The sequence below is a fragment of the Agrilus planipennis genome, unplaced genomic scaffold (assembly GCF_000699045.2).
Source record: "Agrilus planipennis isolate EAB-ADULT unplaced genomic scaffold, Apla_2.0 scaffold48, whole genome shotgun sequence".
Taxonomy (NCBI): Eukaryota; Metazoa; Arthropoda; class Insecta; order Coleoptera; family Buprestidae; genus Agrilus; species Agrilus planipennis.
Genome location: NW_020438937.1, coordinates 1,117,791 through 1,137,793, shown reverse-complemented (window position 1 = coordinate 1,137,793; position 20,003 = coordinate 1,117,791). Strand labels below are relative to the sequence as shown.

At 30.7% G+C, this 20,003-nt stretch overlaps 3 protein-coding genes across 4 annotated transcripts in view; 1 reads left to right on the top strand and 2 right to left on the bottom strand.

Moving 5' to 3' along the window:
- The first annotated feature begins 2,197 nt into the window (after positions 1–2,197).
- LOC108732548 (protein odr-4 homolog) lies at positions 2,198–4,912 on the top strand. Of its 2 annotated transcripts, XM_018463417.2 has the most exons (7): positions 2,198–2,628; positions 2,687–2,799; positions 2,853–3,368; positions 3,422–3,604; positions 3,660–3,873; positions 3,930–4,112; positions 4,630–4,912. In XM_018463417.2, the coding sequence occupies exons 2-7, from the start codon at positions 2,704–2,706 to the stop codon at positions 4,788–4,790; spliced, it is 1,353 nt and encodes a 450-aa protein (XP_018318919.1). In that variant the 5' UTR covers positions 2,198–2,628; positions 2,687–2,703; the 3' UTR covers positions 4,791–4,912. The 2 variants fall into 2 exon arrangements, with proteins under 2 accessions (XP_018318919.1, XP_018318920.1); XM_018463418.2 differs by lacking the exon at positions 2,198–2,628 and having other exon boundaries at positions 2,636–2,799; positions 3,930–4,116; positions 4,630–4,723.
- A 53-nt stretch (positions 4,913–4,965) lies between these two features.
- LOC108732547 (nuclear migration protein nudC) lies at positions 4,966–5,411 on the bottom strand. Its single transcript, XM_018463416.1, has 2 exons — positions 5,182–5,411; positions 4,966–5,073 (listed from the first exon to the last, which is right to left on the bottom strand). Exons 1-2 carry the CDS (start codon positions 5,373–5,375, stop codon positions 5,022–5,024), a joined length of 246 nt encoding a protein of 81 aa, XP_018318918.1. The 5' UTR covers positions 5,376–5,411; the 3' UTR covers positions 4,966–5,021.
- Positions 5,412–6,113: 702 nt separating this feature from the next.
- The window catches only part of LOC108732536 (nuclear migration protein nudC), a 179,062-nt gene continuing 165,172 nt past the window's right edge, over positions 6,114–20,003 (bottom strand). Inside the window, exons 4-6 of the mRNA XM_018463408.1 lie at positions 12,146–12,340; positions 6,411–6,613; positions 6,114–6,302 (exon numbers count right to left, since the gene is read on the bottom strand). Of these exons, the coding sequence (XP_018318910.1) occupies positions 6,251–6,302; positions 6,411–6,613; positions 12,146–12,340 (450 nt within the window). The 3' untranslated portion in view covers positions 6,114–6,250. The remainder of the gene's footprint in view (positions 6,303–6,410; positions 6,614–12,145; positions 12,341–20,003) is intronic.

Here is a 20,003-nt window from a genome sequence, read left to right as displayed (position 1 = left end):
ACAATCAACTCTCACAAGCCAAGGGGCGAAACGTTGAAAAATATTATAAAAAAATAGGTTTTTTACCTGAAGCAGCTCAGATTGGATGTTTACATATTTATTTCTGAATAATCACTTACATTATGATACAAATCGAACAGTACTATAATTTTAAAACAGTTTAATATCCAAGGGCTGAAATCATTAAAAAGATCGCAGTCACACAAGATACTTTTGTTAATGACGCAATTTCCTTCCGACCCTTGCCAACCCCAATTCTGTAAGTTAAGTCGTTCGAGATAAATTCAAAGTTTAATTTCAAAAATCTATACATTTTAATAAGAGCTGAAATTTTACAGTCATTGTTTTTTATATAAAGTGGATTATTAAATTAAAATATAATTATTGTATGCTTCATAATATTATTTCCCTTAAATAACTAAGTGCTATCATCAGCAAATAAATAAATAAACAAAGTACTCATCAGCCATTTTTTAACCAATTCTGTATTCAAGGAAAGAATTATGGAAAAAAAATATTTCTCTGCTATTATCGTAGTTAGCATGTTTTTAGTTTATAAAAGTTTGTTTTGTTTTATTTAGGTTTTTAATTGAAAATCTACAATATTCAAAATGTTTAAAAAAAAAATTGGTAATAAGTATAATAAGTTTATATATTAATTATTAACAAATTCAACGTTTCGTTATTTAGTGACCGATAGTTCTGTTCTGATTTCATATCTGTCAAACAGTTGTTCAATTCATTGAGCTATATTAAAATACACAGATGTATTATGTAGTAAACGAACAAACTGTATATGGTCCACAAATTTTCTTTTACACGTTAAAACATTCGTGTATGATAATGTGTGGTTTCGTTATCTGTGAAGAACGTCAACATTGTAAGGATATGTAACTTTCAGGCATTGTCCTCTATAACATCTTGATATTCTTATGTATATTGGTTTCAACTTGCAAATTAATACGCAATAAATTACTATTTATTAGACCGGAATTTGGTAACAGGCGGAACTCCTCGATTTTATAACACATGCTTTATTGGGGGTTGATAATTTACTCCTTGATATGGAAGATAAAAATGTTCTTAGTCGTTAAGATTTTACTTTTTGAACAAAAAGTGTTTTTCAAATTGCATACCTTCATAACGCAAGATACAGTTAGTTAAAAGTAATTTAAGGTCTAAGTACTGAAGGGAATACAATCCACAACAGCTCAAAGGGCTCCGACAATCGAATGTATTTAATAAAGTAATGGCATAAAATTCCGCGTTTTCAAATTACATGTCAATGAAAAGAAAGAAAGTTTTAGTTATAAAACCTTTGTGAAAAGATTGGCATGCACGTTTCGTTGGTATAAGATTGGGAAACCACAACTGATCTTAAACTAACTCAATTGCCAATTTTTTCACACGGATTTTTTCACTAAAACTTCCTTTCTTTTTATTGGCGTACAGTTTGTTTGAAAACACGGATTTTATATTAATTTTTACAAGTACACTCCACCATTTCAGCCCTTTGGGCTGTTATGAATTACATGCATTTCAATACTAGGTCTAGTACAACTATTGTACGTTACAAAAACATGCTATACGAAAGGACGGAAAAGCAACCAAATTTAAATTTTCACTATTAACGGAAAGTGTGTAACGATCAAGAACCGTTTTATCTATCTTATCAAGTAGTAAATTATTGATAATGTAAGAGAATCAGCTCTCACTTTATAACATTCAGCAAGAAACTTTAATTTAAATCCAATTAACCAAAATCGTACAAATGAATAAACGTTGCCGATTTTGAATGTTCAATGTTGATTCTCAAATTTATATTCTAGGTAATTTTTTATTCAATTTCTGTATTTATTTGTTTTATTATTATAATACAACTAATGGTTAAAATAAAAAATAATGAAAAATATGAATTTTTATATGGTGAAATTATTGTTACACATTTATTTAAGACTCAAATTTTAGTGAAAATCGCATCTAAATCAGTTAAGAAATGACTGACCTATCCCTTTTAATAGTTTCACTTCCTTAATTCTTCGATGTGGCGCCTAACTGCATTCCTTAAAGTGCAGGTGCATTGACATTGACCTACATATTAATTTACCATGATGGCCGCCAACGCAATAGCCAATCAGATGCATCGAACGGTTGAAATAGACTAAAACTGCATACCCAAATTAGTCACCCGCGATGCATTGGAGAATGTACTTCGCTGCATTAAATTTTAGGTTATAACTACGTAAAAACTAATAACTTTTATTTTTTTGTTAGTTACGTTGTTTTTATAGTAATTGTTTAAAACCAAATGAATTATTCGTCTGAAAATTGTTTTATACTATTTATTTACCGTTTGAACATGGAAATAGAATAACTGCAAAAATAATGTTACCTTTATTCAGTCATGTCCTCGAGCTCCTGCTGATGAGCTGAATTCACTTATGATGGAACAAAACCTCACATCTGTTCAATTACTATATATCATTTTACCAATTTTCAACAAGAATATTTAAAATGTAAATAAATATCGAACCATGTCCATTCAAATTTACATCATAGAACTTATCGTTAACCAAAAATACCTATATCATAGTGCCCTCTAGTGATTTTCATAAAGTCTACTAGTAGGTAGGTAAATTGACGTGTCGATTTTAAAATGTAAAATAATATTCCATCTAAATTTTAGTTATAGTGTTTATTAAAATGGTTAAGACAGCAATAGCAGATGAAAGCTATCTTACATATTTAAAAAGTTTATGTAAGCCAGATACTTGCACTGTGGGTTTAATTTTGGGTCAGGTAAATATAACCTCTTTCTTGTAACATACGCAACCAATTTTAAATATTTTCAGCCTAGCACAGGCAAAGATTTTATAATACATTTAGCTAGAACTCCCCTAGGGCAGTGTGATACTGCTGCCAAGAAGTCAATTACACCAGTAAAACCTGTAAAGCACATTAATGAAGTGTCAGAATCTGTTGTAGCGGATCATGCAAAACATGCTACTAGAATGTTGCCTGGAGGCATGTTTGTTCTTGGAATATTTGTCGTTTCAGAAGAAGACATATTTTCACCAGTTGATAGTAAATTAGTAGCTATACTTAACCAAATCAGCAAACAACTGTCGATGAATTCATTTGTATATGGAAATCCAAGTAATTGTGAAAAATTAGTGCTTAATTTGTGTACCACAACTCAGACATACACTTGTAAAAGTTATGAATCTTCCACTTTTAAACCGGCCGAGATTAAGTTTCAGCCAAAGATTGCGACAAAATGGTTACAACTAGAATGTAAATATGAACTTGATCAAGTGTTTACTATTCTGGAAAAAGACATTGGATGGCCATTGAGGAGATATATGACTGTAAGTCTAGCCTAATTTCACGTTTACAAAGTCTACTTTGTGATTTTTTTCAGAACATATTAGAATCCATTAATAAAAACCTTCATAATGCTGTATTTATAATTGATGGGGAAATAAAAGATAATGATGAATATTTGGAGTCAGTGGGTAAGAAACGGAAGCTGGCAAGATCTAAAACTGGTTATCATGAAAATACCGATTCTAAAGCCCTCTCAGTTACAATTCTGTCACCTTGTGTAAGTAGAGCATCTCTAGTTTTCTTGCACATGAAAATTTTGCAATTTCTATTAGAAAGCACCTGATTCCAACACAGATCCTGAAATTACTGATTGTGGCAGTAAAATAAGACTGACTGGACATGTAGCTAGTAAAGTGTGGCTGCATCCTAAAGCAACAATAGGAACTGCATCAGAAGCAATTGTGCAGGATATTGTTCGCAGTTTGGCAGCTAGACTGGAAATGCATTGGGATTCGTTAATAGAAGAAGAACATGGTTCCCCTGAAGGTATCCTAAAGACTACAAATGTTCAATGATTATCAGTGAATACTGATTTTTTTTAGACACCAACAGTATCCACGAGCCTCCTAGAAGAGTCTTGGTAACATTGCCATCTAGTAAAATAACACTTTCTGATTATCTATTTCCTGGAGAAGGCCCTCAGGAGTCGCAAATATCACTACAGGAACTCTTGGACATCACGTTAACTGCAGATAGTGAAATAAAAGACATTGAAGGACAAGCTGGTAGGTAATATCGCATGTTTGATGAAAGACTACAGTTAAGGAAGTGAAGTACAGTGAATTTGTCTTAAGCTATATTTGGCACATTTGAAGCATTGCTCAATAAAAATTCAAAATTCAAAAGTATTTTTGAATATTAAATAATTCTATTAGATATCTTTAGTTAAAGAAACATATAGACATTTTTATTTTTATAACTATTCTTTACTTGGCATAATACTTAGAAAAAGTAAATAGTACAGAAAAGGGTTATAATTAGTTGTAAAAGAAAATAATAATAAGTTTAAAATTTACTTTAATCTATCACACGGTGATACTTTATCCCTATTCCATACAATTTTTGAGAAGAAGGATATTGGATGGGATTATAATTGAGATAAATTCACTGTACATCCCTTCGTACAAAATTTTAAATCCAAAATGATGTAAAAATCAATGAAATTTATGCGAGGGCACTATAAATTGTGGTACTACATTATTATATTGTTAAAAAAAAACTTATCTAATCTTTGTTTTACAGATTTGAATGAAATGTACATGGAAGAGGTGGAAAGTGCAGATGATGTGTTACCCAAATTGCCCACAGATACCAATAAGTTTATGTATATAGTTGGCTTAGGTGTTGCGTTTTTAGTGCTGATCATTTCACTTATGGTTCATTATTTTAGGAGCAATTCATAGGGATTTTTGTCGATTTTATTTTATCAAACGAATATTTTAAGATGTACACATTTAATTGAAGATTTATGGATTATTGCATTTATATATTTTGTATGAGTAAATAAATTTTATTATGATGTAGTCTTCTTAATATTTTTTAATAAAATAAAAACAAAAAAAACTAAAGCAAAAACATTTAAAATACAAAATATAATAAAGGCATGGAATAATAATAAGGTAAGTGTGACTTTTTTAATTAAATTTGCATTTTGAAAAGTCCATTTCTGGATGTTGTTCCATAAACCTAAAACAAGAAAAAGTTTTTAAAGAAAACTTCGTCTCTGGAACTAAGTTACTAGAAACTTGAAACTAATTATTATAAAACCTAAAAAAACAATAATAGAGATCATACTTTTTCAATACGTCCTGTTTCTTTTGTTCATCACTGGTTGGTAAACCCATTTCTTTTTGTCTTTGATCGTACATCATCTTCTCTACTAAACCTCTAGTTTCACCATCCAAATCACTAAGTTTTGACGGTTCTGGATTGATTTTTTTGGTGCTTATTTCTGGATCCGAAACTACTAATTTGCTCCACCAATTCATTTTATTAACCTGAAACAAAATAAAAACAAAAGTTAATACCAATGTTAATACTTTTGGCAATATACACGATGTTTCAAAAACTGCATAATTATTTGCAAAGTAAAACCAATTTTCATCAAAATAATTATCCAGTTAAAATTAAATCCAATAAAAATTTGTTAATAATACGTAAAAAGTAGAAACATTGTTTNGCAATTCATAGGGATTTTTGTCGATTTTATTTTATCAAACGAATATTTTAAGATGTACACATTTAATTGAAGATTTATGGATTATTGCATTTATATATTTTGTATGAGTAAATAAATTTTATTATGATGTAGTCTTCTTAATATTTTTTAATAAAAAAACTAGAAAACAAACCTGTTCTCATACATATAGTGTGGCCCGAAAAATACGCCTCTCAAACTGGAATGATTCAATGTCTCAAAAAAAAAAAGAAAAACAGTACAATCCTATAAAAAAAAAGATGAGCGAAGCCTAATACACCTTAGTTTTATATTTATTAAGCACATAACACAATTTTTAATAGAAAGAAAGTGTATCAAAGTCGAAGTTGTGCTTAAAGAATGAAGACTAACAAAAAATCACCTTAAACTACTCAAGTTTGGGAAGCTATTGAGCAATTTTCCTGACTACCCTTGTCCTTTGAACAAAATATGTGAAACTACTCAATGACAATTACGATTCGTAGTACTAGTACACTGAAAAGGAAATATTAAGTACTTAATTCTGATACGAAAAATTATTTAAAACCACATGTGCCTTTTCTTCTATTATTTAATAAAATAAAAACAAAAAAAACTAAAGCAAAAACATTTAAAATACAAAATATAATAAAGGCATGGAATAATAATAAGGTAAGTGTGACTTTTTTAATTAAATTTGCATTTTGAAAAGTCCATTTCTGGATGTTGTTCCATAAACCTAAAACAAGAAAAAGTTTTTAAAGAAAACTTCGTCTCTGGAACTAAGTTACTAGAAACTTGAAACTAATTATTATAAAACCTAAAAAAACAATAATAGAGATCATACTTTTTCAATACGTCCTGTTTCTTTTGTTCATCACTGGTTGGTAAACCCATTTCTTTTTGTCTTTGATCGTACATCATCTTCTCTACTAAACCTCTAGTTTCACCATCCAAATCACTAAGTTTTGACGGTTCTGGATTGATTTTTTTGGTGCTTATTTCTGGATCCGAAACTACTAATTTGCTCCACCAATTCATTTTATTAACCTGAAACAAAATAAAAACAAAAGTTAATACCAATGTTAATACTTTTGGCAATATACACGATGTTTCAAAAACTGCATAATTATTTGCAAAGTAAAACCAATTTTCATCAAAATAATTATCCAGTTAAAATTAAATCCAATAAAAATTTGTTAATAATACGTAAAAAGTAGAAACATTGTTTTCCCCTTACGCATTAGTAAATTTCTCGAAATTGTTTCTTTTTCATAATTTTAGAATTATTAGCTTTCTAAATAAAAGAGGAATATATTTCTTTTTCATAATTTTAGCAAAAATTGTGGAAGTTCTCGATCAGTAATTCACTGAAACTACCAGACGTAGATTTCTAACTAAGCTCTCATCAGCACTCGACAGACTGTTTCGCTAAATGGCAGTGTACTGTCAGAAGCTTGATACAAATGTTATAATCGTTAATTTAACAACACAAATAAAAAAAGATTTGACCTTTAAAATTATCCTAAAAAGGGGAACGAGTCTGTAACAGACACACAAATAATCCAAAAAGGTTACGTTTGCTCTAATAAAATAAGGAACCCAAGCCTTCAAGACTTTAAATAGCAAACTTTTGATTAAATTCAATAAAACAATTCCTTGGATACCGTCTATTCCAATGATATTTATATACCCTTTATTCGTGTAATTAATGAATGAAATAACTGACATGATTTGAAACAATAGTTTATTTTCAAGTGGCGCACCCACAATTCATTGAAAATACTCCGACGTGCCTGAATTGGAGCAGACTAATATTTTATCAGGCCTGAAACTATAAATCTTGTTTATGCATTTATCTTTCTTCATTGGCGTAATTTTCTGCTTGCACGCTTTTGTTGTAAATCCAACGGCTACAGTTCAGCGTTATGAAATATTTTTCGAACCGGATCTGCATTAAAAAAAAAACTCGAGAGTGGTATTTCAGTAAATAACAACCGAATGCCCTGTACAACTTAAATCCTCATCGTTCGCGGTTTCAAATGTTGGGAAAACACAAAATGAATAAATCAAAAATTACTTTTTTCCGTAATCTGTAACACAACACAAATACTTACAGGGTGGCTCAAAAAGTACGTAATAAGCGCATCACGACCAAACTGTATGTTTAACCGAAAAACTTCTCAAATAATTTTTTTCCTTATTTTAATGTAAGATCGTTTGTACTATCAGGATTTGATTTACCATTCAGTGTTCAAAAATAGAAAAAATAAGGTTTCGTTTAAATGGCGGTCATGTGAAATATGGGTTCAATCGAAAAAATTGTTTAGAATGCCAAAATATGGGGCCATGTAAAAAGTCGCGGCGATATTCAAATGTTATATTTTCTAGTCAAATTACTTGAACAGAATCAAGAAGCATTTGAATATCACAGAGATTTTTTGCATCGCCCTATATTTTACATTTTGAACAACTGTTTCTTATAACTTTTTTCGATTGGAGCCATATTTAACATGACTGCCATTTAAACAAAGCCTTAGGGAACAAGTCTTGTTTGAAAAATTTTTTGATCAAACTTACAGTTTAGCCGCAATGAGCATATGGTGTACTTTTTGGACCACCCTGTATATGGATGCAAGTTAATTTAACGAATAAACAAAGGGAAAACTAAAGGTCTAGCCCTCGACAGGGAAGATAAAAATGTAGATATCATTTGAGGGAAATTTAAATAATTAATTATTTTAATTCCATTATAGTAATTCACTTTTCTAGGATTCTTTAAATTTTAGATTAGTCAAATTAAAAAATTGTTTATAATAACTTAAAAAATGTACAAATATCATTATCATTATAATAATAGAACAAAACCGTTTAAGTAAGCGGCTGGCGTGTGAAGTATAACAATAAAGGGAAACTCCTTGCTCATAATTGTTTGCCTTTTTTTTGTTTATATTTAAATAATAAAACAGTTTACAAAAATTTTTCATCCAATTTTTGCTGTCGATCATATCTCAAAATAAAGGCGTGAGTACACAATAAACACGGAGCCGTACAGCAATTACTTTAAGCAATATTAGTCTTTATTTGCACGTGCCGTTTTATTGTTATTGCTTTTTTCTATTTATAATTCGTTACATGCGTAAAAATCCCAGATACTTAATATTCTTGTTAATTACGTCGACGCATCACTATTAAATGCACCTAGTTCCAAAGGCCGATTTAAATCATAACCAATGGCGACTCGTACCTAAAATTAGTGGGATGCTGTTCCAAAATTTTTTTTACCAAACACAAGCATTAGCACGCCAAGGTTGGAATGCAGAGACTGCAGGATATGCGCATAAACATTAAGGATTAAGTTTAAAGGTTATATGCTGTAGGAGAATTGCAAAGATAGGGAATGATATTAAATCTTATCAATGATTTTAAGTAAAAATAGGACGTGTTGCAGCTCCACAATGTCTATACGCGAACTTCTATTGACCATAAACAATATGCTTTAAACACAATCTTTTGCGATGATGTCCATGTGACAAACGGACGGCACGTTTAATAATGCGTGTCCGCCGACACGTTTTCCATTATTTGTTCATAATTTTAGAACGGCTGGCCGTTACATAAACAGCAAACGGAACAATTACTGCCTATTAGCAAATTGTTTTCTGTCACGATCCGTCATTATAATTTTTCCTTTGTTTATATAAAAATAGAAGTGACAAAAACTGCAATTCAAACACGCTCGGAGAAAAGCTACAGGAACTTTGTAAAACGGGTCCATTCGTAATAAGGTAAAAAGCCCAGTTTCTGACACTCTAAGAGCGACAGCTGAGATTATATTACGATAACTAAAATAATACTTAATTAGAATAAATAATTTTTATACTATAAACAAGTTCAGAGTTTCTAGAGAAACTCAGATACGCGATATAGGCACTATAAATTGTAGTACTACATTATTATATTGTTAAAAAAACTTATCTAATATTTGTTTTACAGATTTGAATGAAATGTACATGGAAGAGGTGGAAAGTGCAGATGATGTGTTACCCAAATTGCCCACAGATACCAATAAGTTTATGTATATAGTTGGCTTAGGTGTTGCGTTTTTAGTGCTGATCATTTCACTTATGGTTCATTATTTTAGGAGCAATTCATAGGGATTTTTGTCGATTTTATTTTATCAAACGAATATTTTAAGATGTACACATTTAATTGAAGATTTATGGATTATTGCATTTATATATTTTGTATGAGTAAATAAATTTTATTATGATGTAGTCTTCTTAATGTTTGAACATGGAAATAGAATAACTGCAAAAATAATGTTACCTTTATTCAGTCATGTCCTCGAGCTCCTGCTGATGAGCTGAATTCACTTATGATGGAACAAAACCTCACATCTGTTCAATTACTATATATCATTTTACCAATTTTCAACAAGAATATTTAAAATGTAAATAAATATCGAACCATGTCCATTCAAATTTACATCATAGAACTTATCGTTAACCAAAAATACCTATATCATAGTGCCCTCTAGTGATTTTCATAAAGTCTACTAGTAGGTAGGTAAATTGACGTGTCGATTTTAAAATGTAAAATAATATTCCATCTAAATTTTAGTTATAGTGTTTATTAAAATGGTTAAGACAGCAATAGCAGATGAAAGCTATCTTACATATTTAAAAAGTTTATGTAAGCCANCTTATTTTTTATTATTGTGCTTGTCATTAATTAGGTACAGAATAAATTTATTTTAATTTTTAAAAAATTTGTTAACCCACTTAAGATCTTTTCTTTTTTTTTAATTCAACATAAACCTAAAATTGTCAGAAACTGGGCCAGTGTCAATAACTGGGTCTTTTACGTTATATATAACCTGACAATGTGTGACGACGACATTGTTCTTTTTTCAAAATACAAAATTTAATTTGCTCATTATATGTATGTGCTAATAAATTACAGGACTTGTGTCAAATTTTCTTTTATTCTGGGGAAGGGAATATTTAAAAATCAATCCTTTTTAACGATCGTCTTATTATAATTTATATTTATTCGGTTGCTTTATTAAATTTTCAAGATCTGTTCGAGTTCGTTAATAGACAAATAAAATCTAGTTTATCGTTAGTTCATTGTATAATGTAATGTGCCATTGTACAATTCAATTAAATCAACAATAAACTTTAGTTATTGGTTTTTTATGGCAGTGGGTGTGTGTGGTTGTATTCATTTGAAAGAATGTACATTTGCTTTAATTTTAATGGATTCACATGAAGATGGAAGTAAATAGTTGCGAATGTTTCGACACGTCTACTTAAACTAAATATTATGGGGAAGGCTAACAACTAATAGTAACTGTATGATGATAAATTGATTGACACAGTTTTGCAAATATGCATGACTCACACAAACATACGTTTTACGTAATAAATATGTGGTGGGTATTTAAATATTTATATTCTAATTGCACAGAGGTTACAATTTACCTAAAAATAAATTTTATGATGACCTTCCTAAGCCATTAGTATCCCATATTTATCAGAATTTCAGCTAAATTTGCAGTATCGTTTGCTAAATTTTATATTATCAGAAATGCGATTTATACAGGGTGTAACAAAAATAAATGCTGAGATTGCAGAAGGTGATAAAGCACTATAAAACATGAAAATTAAGTAAACGTTTGTATGTCCGAATGTTCACCGTTTTCGAGAAAAACGTAGTTGTAAGTACAGGTAGAGTCAATTCCGGCCCTGGTAGAGAAATACGGGCCGCAACGCTGCACTCAATCAGCTGGTAATTATTAACATCAGTGTAGCGTATATTTTTGCTCATGTATTGTTTATTTGTTAGATTAAATTTAGTTTCCATTAGTAGCCGTTTATTCTTTCAACGTTTAAACCTTATATGACATGATGTGAAAACGAAATACAAAAATGTCACACTCGAAACAGCAGGGATAGTTGCCTGAGCTCATGTGACAAATTTTGAAGGAAACGTTGCTGCGTCCTTATCAGTTGCAGCGAGTGTAAGCTTTGATTAAAAGTGATTCTCAGCCGCGGGTAAATTTGTGTCAGTGGTGGATAAAAAGTGCATCATAGCCTAATTTTTCCATAGGATGTTGCAGTGCTTTAATCGTACTACGCTGTTTGGTAGTCACCTATATTATCAATTCACGTGATTCAAGAAAAGAAACATCAAGATATGTAAGGACTTAATTGATAACATCAAAAAGCGCGACAGAAATCCAATACGAAAAGTGCTATCGTTGTGTTACCTCACTTACGCAAACTGAACAGTTGGAAAAAGCCAAGGTCACGAAGTCACACCAACTTTTGAACATTAACGTATCATTGTTTACATTCAATTAAAGAGTCGGTTGAAAAATTAAATAGCGAAAATTATGTAGGTGGTTCAACATATATTGTCGTAATGCATTTAAATATCCATAAAGTAGAAATAGAAACAATAATTAATCAGATTATGTGTGTGACAACTGTAACAACTAATTAATCATGCACATGTTTGGCACTATATAGCGACGACTGTAAAAACAGTAATAAAAAGAGGAAAATTTTGCGTTACCTTCTCCATTGTCAAAAGAATGAGTCGTCCATCCTCAATGACCCACGTTGACTCCTCGACTTTGATTTCGTATGGTAGATCGTCGTCGATAATGGGAGGTTGGCCCTTGACGCCGCATGTCAGATGCTTCTTGGTAATGTTGACCACCACATCCTTCTGTCTGGCCTTGAAGTTCACGTTTAGAGGAATTCGAACCTGAAAAGACGAAATGCGGTATTTTAAATGGCTCCTTTTTTTCCCACATTTACGTACACGACGACAGAGAGAAGAAAAAGAAGAAGGTAAACGACCCAAGATGGTTACCTCACGGAGATGAGGATTTTCCGGACATGTACATTTTCTTTTTAATACCCAAAAAAAACTTGCTTTTATTCGACACAACACACTCAAATTAGCGAATTAAACGTTTAAGTAATTCTTTTTAAAAATGTCAAAATGATTTGAGAAATGATAAATTACATACGCAAATCTATTACAATTATCCATCCGTCTTCTTGCTTTGTAACAGAACAAGGTGATCTATAATTGTTTAATACTTTTGTTTGGGTGAGACAGTTTATATTCGGTCATTTGATACAAGGACGATCTAAAAAAATCGATTACATCTGGTCAGGAATAGGTTAAAATTAAACGACCCAATTGTAGATTCTCGCTTAAGGATGCTTGGGAGGTCAAAATACTACGAGACAAATAAAAATTTGGAAGAACGTTCCTCATTCAATTCTAAAACTCCTGTAAAAATTACAAATCGTTTCACTAAATCGTTAAAAAGTTATTGAAATTTTAAAAAATTGTAATTTTACACGTCATTTTATGGAGATTCGTTAACCAAACAGATTTTTATTAACAGAAAAAAAGCTACCAGAAATTTCAAACTTTCATAATAAGTAACTTGAACGCTGGAGAATCACTAGCGTAAGATTATTCAAATTCAGTAAATGGTTATCGAGGAAAAAATGAAAAATTAGCTGAAAATCTCGTTTTTACTTGATAATATAATGATAATATTTATAATTGTCTGAAATAAATGCAATTTTAAAGTTTTAATTATTATTTAAACATATTAAAAAGTTTTACGCTCATTATTAATAGAGATTGAAACTAAATATTTTTTTGTTTCGAAGTTGAAATCAAGGCATATTCACTGCCAAAAGTCAGTTAAAAATTTTCCATATTATTCGTTATTTCTTATTTTATTCAAAGTTTTTGGTCAAATTCCAAATTTTCTCTCAAATCGTATACTTTTTTTTTAGTATAGATAGTATTTATTTACCTCATGAAATGCTGCAAAACCTAATTAATCACGAATTTCTAATTTTATGTACTCTTGTCTCCGATTGTACCTCCCAAACATCCTTAAGAATATCACAATTTAATATACTGAATTTTATTGAGAAATAAAAGAATATTTGACTCATAAATCGCTAAGACGATCACATTTTAATGAACGAACAAATATGTAATAATTAAAATAATGTACCATTTTATAGTAAACCCTAGAAAATGTGTTTGTATATAACAAATATAATACAGTTAGAATAAATGCATATTTTTCATTCGATATACTGCCGCATCACTATGCATCAAGTGATGATCAAGTAAAAGTTTAGACAATAAAATAGATAATAACTTAAATAGCAAGTTCAGTAATTATCCAGATTAAGGAGAAGCAAGAGTTCATTATTCAGAACAGGTCCAAATTTTTAATGTAGCAATTAAAGAAACTTTTGAAATCGTTATACTACTTATACATTATGTATGTGATAAGGTACTTCTCCGAATTTTGTAATACTCTCACATCACTGTACATCAAATTCATCAATATGATGCAATTTACTTCACATCGTAGTCACGTTTTAAACTTGCTGCATTTTTTTTCGTATTCAGTAGTATCTGAATTGGCCAAAATAAAAGGACAACTCTACGTAAATACATATAGGTATTCAGCGGAATTCGGTTATAACAACCATCAACGACCAGTATAATTTCATCACCATATCCAGAAATTGTAATAGGAGATGAAGTGATTCAAAATTTCAGTGAATCTACATGAATATTTTTTAATTAAAAATCGATTTATTATAGCCAAGTTTACAGGTACTTTGATCGTTCTTTTGAAAATGTGAAAAAAATATTAAAATAAATTCATATCCCATTAATAATTCAGTACATTTTTTTGCTTTGTATATTATACTATAGTGACCCGCCCCAGCTTCGCACGGGTGCAATTCTGATACTAAATATATTTTTATTTTGTTTAGATTATTATCAAAAAGGGGAAATCTTCAAAAGATACCCCCTGAACATACTAAATATACTACAGAATGTCTTTATATACAACATTCACAGTTTTTTTGTCATTAGACAATACAAACCGGCCTCCCGGCCGGTACCGCCGCAACCGCTATGTCCCTGCATTTTAAATCTGTAATATCTTCGAAAATATTCATTTAAATTACATGCTGTAAAGGGCCATATTGATCTATATTAAATGCACAATGTATTTAAGGTACTTAATTGGATAAGAATTAATGCTGTATTGCCTACAATCGCTTCGTAAATAAGTCATTATTTCTCATAAAAAGTAAAGGATAAAAATGGTTATTGTGGGTTATCCCTAAGAGATAGACATATACCATCCCGGACTTTTTTGTAGACCCTTTTAAGATGTACAATATTGTAGTACATTATTTTGATCTATCTCGTAGGGTTCAGCCAGCGTTTGCAATGTAAGCGCAAAAAATGTGTTTATTTACGACATCACATTAGAAACCTCTAAAATTATCAGTGTTTCCCTACTATATTATGCATGTATTATACATATAAACCTTCCTCTTGAATCACTCTATCTTTAAAAAAAAAACGCATCAAAATCCGTTGCGTGGTTTTAAAGATTTAAGTATACTTAGGGACAGACAGCGGGAAAGCGACTTTGTTATATACTATGTAGTGATTAATCCCTATCTACCAACAAGATAACCATATTCAATCTGTACAAAAGACAAAAAAGCTGTATGATGGTATAGAAGAATCTTAGTTACAGTATCTTCATAAAATTTCTAGGAATTTATTATAAATGCCTCATTAAAATCTGTCACTATACCAGAAATCAGCGTTACATCCGAGATCACTACAGCCAAAGGAATTTCGTAGGTATGTATGATAAGATTTCAAGTAGTTATAACCAAAAAGTCGTTACTACCGAGGTCATTATAAATGAAATTCAGTGCAAGTAGTAATAAATCGCCATCGATACGATGGAAATGGGTCAAAATATGGAGTACATAGTTTCGTGACTGGGTCAAGGCGAACTGTGCCGATTTGTGTATGTTACACAACTTAATGAAGACATGAAGTGACCCCAGAAGATTCAACTAACAGATTATTGTTATTATTAAGAAGCATCTGCCTGCTAGCCGGTTGGCATTTACGAATAGCATGAGATCTCCGCGTAATTACATTATTTGCTTCACGGAATAGCAAACGACAGAGATGCCCGTGAGGATAACTTATTGATTTTCGTAACTGAAGAACGCGAACTTTTTCGAAGTTTAATTGTTTATATGTATACGAGTGTGTATTATGCAAACCTTGCTTTTGGATGTATTCACTAATCAGTTACTTACAACGATAGGTAGTTAAAAATATTACGCACACAGATTACGAAATTTCACTGGGATACTTCGAAACAAATGCACACGTAGAATTAATCACGTAGGTACAAAAAAACAAGACAAAGTTAAAATTTTACGCATACCTACCATTATTTTCAGGTAGATTTGTTAAAGAATTAACGGTGAAAAGTAACAGTGTTATAGCTGTTTCACATGAAAGGTGTGCTGACATAAACAACCTATCAATCTTTTTGCAAGATCTTTTTGGTAACTTTTAGATGTCACCGCGAAAATAGCTACACTTTCTCTTGAGAAAGTGTAAACATATAAATACACGTAGAATTACTATAAAAACATCTAAGTCTAACAATTTTGATATCTAAAAAGTTCTAAAATCAAAGGTCAAGAGGATATTTTACTATTTCAAGTAATTTTCAATCAATACATTAACATGTACACAGTACCCGATTTTTGTTGAGCCAGAAGTCCTAGAAGACGACTGTGACTATTGAACAATTTAAAGAAAAAATCACCGCCCGATTTATTCACACCAGGTGTTCCTAGATTGGCATCCACACTTGCGCATTATCATTAAAAATGATGTACTTAATTTAGAATTCTGATTTTAAAATCGAAAGTTATACCTATCGTCATAAAGACATGAATCAGCACAGCTAATAGCTGCTATAGGTAGACACATAAATATGTATGGTACGATATGTAGTAAACAAATTGTTTATCAATACGTTTTCGTCCTTGATAGGATCGATTTATTGAACTGTGAATCCAAAGTAACCTGTATATAATACAGGTGAATTTGTTTCAAGCCATTGACGTTTGTAGGGAACTCCATCTGTTGAACAATATTCATTTTTGGAACGATAATATTAGTCATTCATTTATTCCTTGCAAATTACAATTTCTCTACCAATTTAGGTGAATTCATACGTACGTATGCAATTTCGTTTAGGAGTACTACAGAATTGTAACAGCATACTTACATATATGTTTGTATATGTAGCAGATGTCAACGAGCCTATGAATTTAACATTTAGACGTTACCTAGAGATAAAGGAGAAACATCCCTCTTCTCAAGACAATTCCAAAAACTTGACAACAACATAAATTTCCTGCGTTTTTGTGCAAATACGTCAGAATATTAATTCAAACTGAGCTAAGAACAACAAAGATAATTATGAGAAGCATAAAAATTGTTAATTAAATTTAAGGTGAATAAACCCGATGTTGTATTTTTTTGGTCCACTCCAATGTCTACTGTTGTATTTCTCTGTATATAAATCAACGTACAGGTAGTACCTACTCAAGGTGTAACAGAAAAAAGCTTGCAGGACGTGATAAAGCACTGTAAAACATGAAAATTATGTAAATGTTTGTCTGTCCCGAAAGTCCAACGTTTTCTAGAGAAACGTAGTTGAAAGTACAGGTATATTCAATTCCGGCCCTGGTAAAGAAACATCGCGCATAACGTTGCACTAAATCAGTTGGCGAATACCAACATCAATGTAGTATTTGTTCTGTCTTTCTTTTTGCTTATGTAGATTAGATTGAGTGCAATTCAGGGTGTTTATGTTAATAGTCAACCTCTAGTATCTTAAGGATGTTTGGGAGGTACAATCGGGGACAAGAGTACATAAAATTAGAAATTCGTGATTAATTAGGTTTTGCTGCATATCATGAGGTAAATAAATACTATCTATACTAAAAAAAAGTACGTATACGGTTTGAGAGAATCACTCTATCTTTAACAAAAACCGCATCAAAATCCGTTGAGTAGTTTTAAAGATTTAAGCATACATAGGGACAGACAGCGGGAAAGCGACTTTGTTATATACTATGTAGTGATTAATCCCTATCTACCAACAAGATAACCATATTCAATCTGTACAAAAGACAAAAAAGCTGTATGATGGTATAGAAGAATCTTAGTTACAGTATCTTCATAAAATTTCTAGGAATTTATTATAAATGCCTCATTAAAATCTGTCACTATACCAGAAATCAGCGTTACATCCGAGATCACTACAGCCAAAGGAATTTCGTAGGTATGTATGATAAGATTTCAAGTAGTTATAACCAAAAAGTCGTTACTACCGAGGTCATTATAAATGAAATTCAGTGCAAGTAGTAATAAATCGCCATCGATACGATGGAAATGGGTCAAAATATGGAGTACATAGTTTCGTGACTGGGTCAAGGCGAACTGTGCCGATTTGTGTATGTTACACAACTTAATGAAGACATGAAGTGACCCCAGAAGATTCAACTAACAGATTATTGTTATTATTAAGAAGCATCTGCCTGCTAGCCGGTTGGCATTTACGAATAGCATGAGATCTCCGCGTAATTACATTATTTGCTTCACGGAATAGCAAACGACAGAGATGCCCGTGAGGATAACTTATTGATTTTCGTAACTGAAGAACGCGAACTTTTTCGAAGTTTAATTGTTTATATGTATACGAGTGTGTATTATGCAAACCTTGCTTTTGGATGTATTCACTAATCAGTTACTTACAACGATAGGTAGTTAAAAATATTACGCACACAGATTACGAAATTTCACTGGGATACTTCGAAACAAATGCACACGTAGAATTAATCACGTAGGTACAAAAAAACAAGACAAAGTTGAAATTCTACGCATACCTACCATTATTTTCAGGTAGATTTGTTAAAGAATTAACGGTGAAAAGTAACAGTGTTATAGCTGTTTCACATGAAAGGTGTGCTGACATAAACAACCTATCAATCTTTTTGCAAGATCTTTTTGGTAACTTTTAGATGTCACCGCGAAAATAGCTACACTTTCTCTTGAGAAAGTATAAACATATAAATACACGTAGAATTACTATAAAAACATCTAAGTCTAACNAGATATAACTGGAGACTTCAATGATGGGTCAAGAGTGAAACCTGATTTTTACTTACGTTCTTTTTCAGACAAAAATCGACAATTAATTAATTCAGCTTTTATGCATTTTCATTATAATGCAATCAAGATGAGTGTATTTAAAACAATACTTTTTAAACAACCCGACTTTTAATATAATAGTAATATGGCGAAGTTATTAAAAATGAATAGATGACATCTGTTCAAAGTTAAATACAAATTAACACATAAATATTTCAAAAAACTAAAAAAACGAGACATTCAGCCATGTTATCTTAGTTATAATTATATTAACAAAAGAATTAAAGTGAGATGATAAAATAAAGTATGGTCTCTAGTGATAAATAATAAAAGAAGTTGGTAACAACCAAAAACAGTTAATTCAGTTGCGTCAACAGTTTTGGCTGACTTCCTGGTAAAATAGATTGCGCTATATGTATTTACAGTTTGGCTTACAGTTAAGTTGATATACAAACAGTGGTAAAGATTTTTAAAAAAAGTTATATTCATATCATCCGACACAGAGGCTATTTTATGCAATAAGCAGAATTTGGACTTAAATAGGTAGAGTAACTACTCAGAATAGATAATTCATTATCAACAATATTAATTTTTTTAATAAATTAACAATAATCATATTTCTAATCACAGAATAAATCCTTTTTCTAACAACTGTGTGACAGATAAATAGATTCTTGAATAAAACTGGTCTTACGAAATCGTCACAATGACAATTACTATTATGAAATGGTTGTTAAATATGACATTAAAATCGATAAAAACGAAACATGATCTGATATGACAAAACCTTGGCAATTAGCAAAACGACAAACCTACGATTACAAATTCGGCTCCTGTTTTTGAGTAGCGAACAATTCTTTTAAACGAGAGCTATTAAGAAATAAAATATGCTTATACATAGTGTTTAAAATGCAAAATGTATTACTTTTTTATTATTCTTGATCATGCATATTCATAATAGAAAATTACTAACAATAAATTTGATATAAAAATAGATTCTGTTATTATTAATATTTCACTTTCTATAATGTTTAAATTTTATTTCATTTCTTATAACTAGTACTGCTTAATCAAGGTAGTGTTGATTTTATTTTTCTTTTTTAACACATATCTTAACAGTAACGAGTTATTGATCACCACACTGAGTTATTTGCAATTTTTATTTCAAAAAGAACCTATAATACTACTTGGAGTAGAGCGAACATTTTTTTTTGTAAAAGGCAACAAGACAAGGTAATAAGTGTACTTACACTATTATCACTTTCGCGTCTATTTCATTCCAAAAATGTAATTCTTCGTGTATTAGTGATAA

Coding starts and splice junctions, on each gene's coding strand:
- LOC108732547 (XM_018463416.1), bottom strand. CDS start 5,375: ATGAATTGGTGGAGCAAATTAGTAGTTTCGGATCCAGAAATAAGCACC. Junction 5,074..5,181: donor AAACAGGACGTATTGAAAAA/GTATGATCTCTA, acceptor TTCTTGTTTTAG/GTTTATGGAACAACATCCAG.
- LOC108732548 (XM_018463417.2), top strand. CDS start 2,704: ATGGTTAAGACAGCAATAGCAGATGAAAGCTATCTTACATATTTAAAA. Junction 2,800..2,852: donor TGGGTTTAATTTTGGGTCAG/GTAAATATAACC, acceptor AAATATTTTCAG/CCTAGCACAGGCAAAGATTT. Junction 3,369..3,421: donor CATTGAGGAGATATATGACT/GTAAGTCTAGCC, acceptor GATTTTTTTCAG/AACATATTAGAATCCATTAA.